The following is a 9,140-nucleotide window of genomic DNA, read 5'->3' as shown; positions in this document are numbered from 1 at the left end:
GTCACGACAGGCCGAGGATGGGGAGGGCGCTGGCGCGTGGCTTAGGTGAATGACTCCTTTTGGCGAGGCCCGGCCGGAGCCAAAAGTGGATGGGGGAGGGCCTGTGCACCCACCCTGCCTAGAGCTAACCACCCTTACTGGGAAACCGAGGCGGCCACTCCGCGCACTGGGGTCGCCCCCATATGCTTCCCCAAAAGATGTAGAGTCTTGTTTCTGGACTGAGATCCACTCCCCGTTGGGGCGCACCCTCAGCAGAGACCCTCCAAACGTCTGGAGGTGGTGCTGTCTCTTTTGCACACGTTTCTCCCCACCCTGGCTCCGCATAGACCCTTCTCAAACAGATGCCCCTTGGTTCACACATCCCTCTCCCTCCCTAGGTATGAGGACCCCTCAGGGAGGTGGGGAGTGGAGGGCGGGCGCTGATGGAGACGCGCACCGCCGGGACTAGCTCCAGCTGTCACCCCCACTACACACACACACACACACACACACACACACACACACACACTCTCTCTCTAGCTGTCACCCCCACTACACACACACACACACACACACACACACACGCTCCCAGCATCTGGAGCCGCGTACCCACGCCCGCAACACGCACACAGACTCGCAAGCTCACACAGACACACTCACACCCGCGCGTAGACCCCGCCCGCGGCCCCGCCCCGGCCCCTGCGGGCGCCCCCTCCGGCGCTCGAGGACCCGCACACAGCCAGCGCCGTGTGGCCGGAGGCGGCGGCTTCGGGCAGATTTGATTTTCCCGCAGCCCGGGCGCCCCGGAGCCGGAGCTCGAGCCGAGGAGGTGGTGCTCGCAGCCGCGTCGCCAGCCCCGCCGCCGCCGGCTCGGAGATCCAGCGAGAGGCGGCGCAGCCCCTTTGCTCGGAGCTTGCTCCAGGCTGCCGGAGTCCCGCCACCCCCGCATCCCGCGCCCCATCCGGCACCCCACGCCCCTCTCCCTCTTCTGCGCCCCTCTGCCCCCCGCCCCAAGCTCCTCGCCCCTCTCCCGCTGTCCCTCTCCACGACTCCCCGCGTCTCTCCACCCCTCCTCGCTGCTCCCCAGCTCCCTGGGCTCCTTCCCCGTCTCCGCTGGGCCCCCAGCCTCCTCGTCGCGTCACCTGCACCCCTTCCTCTATCCGCGGCCCCCGCTCCCTCCGCCCCCCTTCCCTTTCTCACTTCCCACGCCCCCTCTTCGCTCTGCTCTCTCCTCCCTTTGCTGCCCAGCCTCGGCTCCGGAGTTGGGGGAGAGCCCAGGGTTTCGGTTGATCCGGAGGAGGCGTGAATTGCGCGGGGATTGACTAATTTGGGGTGGGGGGCGCGGTGGGCTATGGAACAGCCCGAGGACATGGCGTCGCTGAGCGAGTTCGACTCCTTGGCGGGCAGCATCCCAGCCACCAAGGTGGAGATCACCGTGTCCTGCAGGTGAGCCTCCCACTGGCCGGGTCCCCCTGCCCCTCCCCTGGACCCAGAGCCCCTCGGGGCCTTCGGCTCCAACCCCTACCTCCGCGCGCCCCCTTCAAGAGTGTCCTCTTCTCCAGGGCGTCCCTCCGCCTGTCCGGCCCAGCCACGGGTGGCGACGGCGAAATGGGAAGCCAGGCTTAGGGTCGTATCCCGGAAAGTTTGCACTCCGGTTGTTGTTGGGAGGAGATGAGAAGACACAGGAATGGGGGTCTAGGCGCCTGAGTAGGGAGAGGGAAGTCGTGAAAGGATAACTAGGATCTTCACGCAGTCTATTTCTGAGCATCCCCTCACCAAATCCAGAGGAGTGTGATTTGCCTCATCCCTCCCAGGCGTCCCCAGCCTCTGCCTTTGTGCCCTCCTTTCCTCTTTTCTCCCCCTTCCTTTGCCCCAACACCCTCATCCTCTCCTCCCTCACCTGTCCACCGTTCTAGATCCCAGGCTTCTAAATTCATCTCCAACAACAAACTGACTCTTGGAAAGAAAGGGATCAGATTGACTCATTTATATTGCGGTGTAGATAACTGATAACAACTTCAAGTGGCACCATTAAAAAAAAAAACCCATAACTTGGGTACAAAATCTTAAGCCAAAGGACTAGAACACTGAGTGTGGAATTTGAGAGTCCAGCAGGGGAGGGGGAGGAGTGTTTTTGTAGGGTACCATCCCCAAATCCTCAGTCATGTCACACAGGCTTTGGAGCTAACTTCTTCCCCCAAGCTGGGTCTCTGCCAGGTTCTATCTGAGGGGACCTCTGCCCCAGGCAGTAAGGGGTACATGTAGGGGAGGGGGGATTTTTCCCTAGTGCAGTCACCCTGTGCCTTGCTGGGACTTTGAGGGGTACTGTGGCCTATGCATTACCCACCATTTAGGTTCTGCTGAAGAAACCATTCCCCTGTCCCAAATGACCAACAGCATTTCCAAGGTCCTAGGTGTGCCCTTGTTCAAAATCACCCACCCTATCATCTTCCAGGCCCCTCATTGGTCAGACCTTTCACCCACCCTCATGAGCCCCCAACCCTGTATTCCCAAGTTGTGGCTTTGGGGAGGTGTACATAGAGCCAGAGGAGCTGGGTTAGGGCGTGAGAAAGGGAAGGATTTGGGGGTGGGGCCTTTAAGTATGTCAGGCCCTGCTGGGGGCTCCTGCAATAACTTCCACATGTCTCCCCTATAGTCCCATAGACAGTTTTGTCAGAATTATCTCCCAAGGCCATTTGCATCTTGCCATTACTCTGCTGGGAGATTCCTAATGGCCCATTAGCTCCAGTCTCACCTCCTCAGCCATCAACACTGCCACAGCCTGCCTCCCTTCTGCCAACCACACATCCCTGCGCCTGCCACTCCTTCCCAGCCTTCAGTCGGGCCTGTGTCAGAGCTGTCTCAGGATCCTTCTCACCTCAGAGCCTCTGAAAGCTCATTCCTCATCCAGATTTCACCCCTCCTTCACATCTGTTAGTTCATATCCCCCCATCCTGAAAAGCCTGGCCTCATGCACCCCACTTCCAGCCATCGTTCTCACCTATGAGAACCCAGCCCGAATCACTGTCTTCTGTGTCCTCTGGGTGCTGAGTATTCAGCCTGGGCCACAGGGTCTCTCACATACTGAGCGCAAAACCTCTGAAGACATCTCAGGTGTGTAGACTTTGTCCCTCTTCCCCCAAAGTAACTATATAAGCATTTGAGGGCAGGGATTCCCCACCCTGACTCAGACCCATGAACCCTCTGCTCCAGTGGAGAGGAGAGGAGGCAGATGGCACATAGCATTGTGACTTTGGAACCTTAAAATGGATTCTGCTCCACCACTTGGGCAAACTTTTAGACTCAGTTTCTCCCATTTGTTGAGTATAAATAACAAATCTGTATTTATTGAGAAAACTTGTTCACTGAAGTAGCCCACATGCTTGAAATTGTTACTGGGACATTGCAGCTACTCAAAAAAAATTCCTCCAACAAGTTGGAGGGATTAATTTACAGGAGGAGAGGATTGCAAAGCATCCAACACGCTACTTTGCATTTGCTTTGCACACAGTAGGTGCTCAACAAATAGCTACAATGATTACTGTAAGGCAGCAGCATTTGTCCTCTCCTATTTGCTCTCTGGAATTGGAGGTGTCCATAGGACTCAAATCTTTTGCCTAAGAGGTACCTAAGAATACATATGAGTTCCCAGGGGATGTGGTTCTGGTATCAACCTTGGTGTCCATTCACTTTCGTAGGACATCAGCCCAAGGAGGGCATGATCCAGGCCCTGCTCCTGCCCTCCCAAAAGCCTGAGGGTAGGGAAGTAGGTTTTTTGGTAGGAAGGGGTGAGGAGGGAGGAATGGAGGGGAGGCAAGAACATAATGTGGGTGGGCTTGAAATTGTAAATCCATTTCTTTGCCTCAACCAGGTCCAACTACCCAGGTTCTAGAACAGATCGAGAAAGAGAGAGAGAGAGAGAGAGAGAGAGAGTAGGGGAGAGAAAAGGAAAAGGAGGAAGAGAGGAGGAGGATGGGGGAGGAGAGAGAACTGCAAGGAATAGCTTTCTCCAGCGTATTCTATACTCCATGGCCAGCAATTATGACAGTTAAAGCCTCCTCCCCTGCATTCCGTGGTCAGCACTGACTGGGCCCCAGGAGAGGAGGCTATAGGGTGTCCCTGCCCTGAGCATCTAAGTGACACTTGTTGATGGGCAGGCAATAGTAGGGCAGGCAGAGGGGTTGGTGGGCTGAGAACTCTGGGGGGCTTCAGAATGGGCAGCTGGGGATGAGGGGACCAATGTTTCAAGGGAACTGGAAACTAGCAGTCCTGGGAGCTAGTTCCCTTCCCTCTCTGCTCCTTAGGAAGGTCCCTGCCACCCCTGCAGCCCTAGGAGGTCCCCACTGTTGCCCAGGGGAGGACCTGATCCCCTACCATGACTATTCTAGGACACTTCTAGCTAAACAAAGCTATCTGGGACAGGGGCAAGTTTGAGTCCCAGAATAGGACCACTACAGATGACACTGTAGGATGGACATGTCTGGGCCCCCTGCTTAATGTTTGGTGTCTCTTTGGCTAACCTATAGTCCATTCTTAAACAATTGTTTTTACTGATTTTGGTAAACTCAAGGCCAAATATTTTAAAGCCTCTGGTTGTTTGGCTCAGTGCTGAAGAACATGAGTCTATGAGGTCTGCCTACCTGAGTTCAAATCCCTGTGACCTTGGGTAAAGTACTTAACCTGGACCTTAGTTTCCTCATCTGTAAAGGAAGCATGATAATCCTTGATAATCCTTATCACAGTTAGAAGGATTAAATGGATTAATCCACGAATAGTAATGTATGTTGCCTATTGTTTGACACCTGAAAGTAAATTAAAAATCTGTCTCTGTAGCTGGGTCCCAGGGTTTCTGTGGGTCCTGGAGTTTTGATCTATCTAGAAAGTCTTATTTTTCCCCCAGCTTTTTTGACATATATTTGACACACTGTATATATTTCGAGATTCTGAGGCGTTGTTTTTGGAGTGAGTAGGGTAGATGGTTTGTGAAATCAAATTCCAGCAGACATTGTAGAAAGTGAACAAGCTTCTCCTTCCCCTGATGATATGTTCCAGACCTCTCCTGACTTTATCAGCCTCCCTGAAGACCCAGTCAAAACTCGTCTGTCCAGTGTCCCATTCCCTAAGGCCCCCACTATTTTTCACGTCTCTATGCTTCATCTGATGCAGAGATCCAGACCAGTGTGTTGGCTAGAAAGAGCGATTTGCATTTTTTATGTAACAGGAAATCTTTGCACTTCCATGGGGTCTTGCTGGCAGAAGCAATGCACAGTTCTACATGGTGGGGCTCTGGAGACCCATAGGGAAGGCAGGGAGGGGAGGCGGTGGCTTAGCCCTGCTGGGATCTCTCAAGCAGCTGTCCCCTCCCCTCCAGCTGGCGTGGGGCTGGTGGGCAGCTGTTGCTGCTGCCCCAGAGATGTTGTTTTCTACTGTCTCTTCAGATTGGCATTTTGCTGCCCTGGGGCATGAGTGGCGCAGCCTAGCTCAAGAACTGGACCCTCAGCCTCTCAGAAGGGGTGTGAATGGTCTCAGAACGAATTCTTCTGACAGGCAGGGGGATGGTGGCTTTGGGGAAAGAAGGGCCTGGGGGCAGCGTGGCAGCTGTTAGAGGCAGTGCTAAAAAAAAAAAAAGGAGGTCCATTCAGCCATTAAATGCTCCACGGCAGTCTTTAGTGGAGCCAGGGGAATAATAACAGTGGGATTTATTGAGTGCTTACTGCGTGCTAGGTGCTTTACATCTGTGTTAGGCTGAACCATATGCAATTGCCTATACTCAGCTGTTTTTAACCTACTCAAATAGCAGTTTGGTCCAAACTGAGATTATTGTATTAGTTTTCAATTGCTGCATAAGAAATCACCGCAGAGCGGAGGATATAGCTCAGTGGTAGAGCACGTGCTTAACATGCGCAAGGTCCTAGGTTCAATCCCCAGTACCTCCATTAAAATAAATAAATAAATAAATAAACCTAATTACCCCCTCCCCCCAAAAAAAGAAAAGAAAAGAAATTACCACAAATGTAGGGGCTTAAAACAATAGCCATTTATTATCTCACAGTTTCTTTAGGTCAGAAGCCCAGGCACCACATAGCTGGGTTTTCTGTTCTGGGTCTCCCAGGCTGAAATCAAGGTGTCTGCAGGGGCTGTGATCTCATCTGAGGCTTGGGGTCCAAGCCAAGCTCATTTAGGTTGTAGGCAGAATTCAATTCCTTGCAGCTATAAGATTAAAGTCCTGTGTTCTTGCTAGTTGTTGGATCCAGCGTCTTAGCTCCTACAGGCCACCCTCAGGTCCTAGCCATGTGGGCCTCTCACAACAAGGCAGCTTCCTTCTTTAAAGCCAGCGAGAGATTCTCTCCCCAGTCTGCTACTTAAATAAAGTAACAGAAGTGAGTATTCCATCATATTCAGTTCCCACTCATACTCAAGGGGAGGGGATTATGCAGACTTGTACACCAGGAGGCAAGAATCTTGGGGACCATCTTAGATTTCTGCCTACCACAATCACTGTATCTTTTTTAACCTTATAACAATCCTGTAGGGTAGATAATAGTATTTTCCCTTTTTGCTGATTAGGAAATCAGGGCTCAGGTTAAAGGAACCACCTAAGGCTGTACGGTTAATACGTTTTAGAGAGGGGAATCCAAATCTAGCTTCCTCAGACTTCAAAGCCTTGAGGGCTTCTTGAAGTTGAGGATTGGGGTCTCCAACGATGAAGATCATGGTAGGGCCTGGGTACCAACCATGGTAGACGTAATCGGGAAGTAGGTACTCTGTCTCCAGGGATGAGAGAAGCCTTCCATGCTCAGGAATACCTCTGGTTCTAGGAGGCAAACCCAGAGCTGTTGGAATCCCCAGGGAGCAGAGACCGAGAAGAGTCATGGGATGGCAGCCAGCCTTCCATGACATCCAGACCATGTGGTAGTAGCTTACTATCCCTCCTCTCCCAGCCCACAGTTCTTCCTGCTCAGACGTAAGGCCTTTACTGAATATGACCTGCTATTGGGAAGAGAGAGGTAAGGGGAATAAGGCTGGAATAAGCTTTGAGGCACAGAGGAGTCAGGTTCAGGTTCAGTTAGGAATGCTTTGGCTATAGATAACAGAAAATCTGATAGTGGCTCAAACCCAAAATTCATTTATTTTTCTCAGACCACAGTGAGTCTGTAGGCATTTAGCTCAGTTCTGGTTTACCAGCTCACTTTACCATCAAGGACCCAGCTGTCTATTCTGCCATCATCCAAATGGTGGGCCTCATTGTTACAAAATGACTGACTCTGTTCTAGGCATCACAACTACATCTGAAGACAGGAAGCAATGCGTTGGGCCAAAAGCCTCTCTTTAGAAAGTTCTTTTTATTTGGAAAGCATAATCCCTCTCCAAATCTCTTAGCAGACTTACCCTTCTATTTCAACGGCCAAAGCCTGGTCTCATGTCTACCTTAGACCAGTATATTAGTCAGTTTGGGCTGCCATAACAAAATACCATAGACTGGGTGGCTTAAACAACAGAAGTTTGTTTCTCACAGTTATCGAAGATGGAAGTCCAAGATCAGGGTGCCAGCATGGTCAGGTTCCGGTGAGGACTCTCTTCCTGGCTTCAGATGGCCACCTTCTCAGTGTTCTCTTACATGGTGGAGAAAGAGAGAACAGAGCAAGCTCTTTGGTATCTCTTCTTATAAGGGTACTAATTCCCATTGTGAAGGCTCCACCCTGATGACCTCAAATATCCCTAATTACCTCCCAAAGACCTCATCTCCAAATATTATTACATTGGGGTTAGTGTTTCAATGTATTAATTTGGGGGGTTACACAATCAGTTGATAGTAACAAGAAACAAGAGCCTACCTTCTCTAACGTCAGGGCATCTCCATAAGACACCTGAACCAGTATAGATTCTGTTGGCAGGAAGGGAGTGAGGAATGCTTACTGGGTGGACAGCCATGGCCTCTGCCAAAAGGAAGCTTTCCAAGTGACCCGTAGGCTACCTGGGCTTCCTGGGGCTACAAGGAGTCTAGAATTTGGTATTTATGAGGACTGGCTCCTCAGATTTTCCTACTGTCAGTGGACAGCTAGTGTTAAGTGACTGGGGACCGATGTTCCAAGCACAGCTTGGCCGGACCCCTGACTACCTCTTTTCCTGTGAGTTTTCTGGGCAAGAAAAAAAAAAAAAAACTTAGCCTGAATCCATGACATTGCAAGGTGCCTCTGTCCCCTAACATCACTTGCCTCTGCTGGCCTAGCATAGTGCCTGAAAGTCCCAATAGGAGAGCTTTATGCCTTTGGGCCTTGAAGAATCCTGGGCAAACACTGAAAGTCAGTGAAATTCCTGCCTTACCTACTCTAAAACCTTGGCCAGATCAGTTAAGTTCTCCAGCCTCAGTCTCTCTGTCTGTAAAATGGGCAGGGATTGAAGGGGTGGGGGAATACTGGTCCTGCTCACATCCTATTAGGGCTTCTTACGAAGACCAAAGAGATTATGTTTGTAAGGTCTGTATAGACTGGAATGTGCTAAATAAACTTAATAATGATAACTGATACCAGTAACTGAAGTCTGCTAATACATTCAGTCACTCGATAATTGATACTGATCCTCATTTGCTATTGAGAGTCTTCTCTGTGCCAAGCATAATGAGAAGGGCTGAGGCTATAGTGGTGAACAAGACAGACAAACTTTCTCCTCTCATAGAACTCACATTGGTGTAGGGTAGGGGGGATATAAACAAAAATACACTTATAAGTCAAGCCCAATGTGTCTGCTCAAGATAAGTGTTCTACAAATAAGTTTATAGTTATTGGGGATACTTTCGACAAAATGGGCGAGTGATATTGAGCTGAGATCCAAAGGAAGAGAAAGCCAGCTGGGGGAAGATTTGCAGGGAGGGTGATTCAGACTGGGAGAACAGCAGGTTCAAAGGCCCTGTGGCAGAAAAGACCTTGCTATGCTTCCCAAACTGCAGGAGGGTGGGAAGTGTGTCTGGATCAGTGTGAGAGCTGGGGGAGTAGAGGAGGATGAGGTAAGAGAAGAAACGAGAGGTATAGATCATGGCCCTGTGCCCCTGCTAAGGAGTTTGGTTTATTATTGTAACAGTAGTTGAGGACTGGGATTAAATTGGGAGTAACATGATCTGATTGGCCTTCTAAAAAATTTTTTCTGGTTACTGTGAAGAGAAT

The 9,140-nt window shown here is 50.9% G+C and overlaps 1 protein-coding gene across 2 annotated transcripts in view; it reads left to right on the top strand.

Moving 5' to 3' along the window:
- Window positions 1-275: 275 nt before the first annotated feature.
- Window positions 276-9,140, top strand: part of CPNE5 (copine 5) — an 87,187-nt gene continuing 78,322 nt past the window's right edge. The window contains exon 1 of one of the 2 annotated variants that reach the window (XM_031434815.2): window positions 276-1,425. In XM_031434815.2, the coding sequence (XP_031290675.1) occupies window positions 1,331-1,425 (95 nt within the window). In that variant the 5' untranslated portion in view covers window positions 276-1,330. The remainder of the gene's footprint in view (window positions 1,426-9,140) is intronic. The other variant, XM_010994473.3, reaches the window with a different exon arrangement.

The sequence above is a fragment of the Camelus dromedarius genome, chromosome 19 (genome assembly GCF_036321535.1).
Source record: "Camelus dromedarius isolate mCamDro1 chromosome 19, mCamDro1.pat, whole genome shotgun sequence".
Lineage (NCBI taxonomy): Eukaryota > Metazoa > Chordata > Mammalia > Artiodactyla > Camelidae > Camelus > Camelus dromedarius.
The sequence above is the reverse complement of the archived record's forward strand: the minus strand, read 5'-3'. Positions and strand labels throughout refer to the sequence as shown.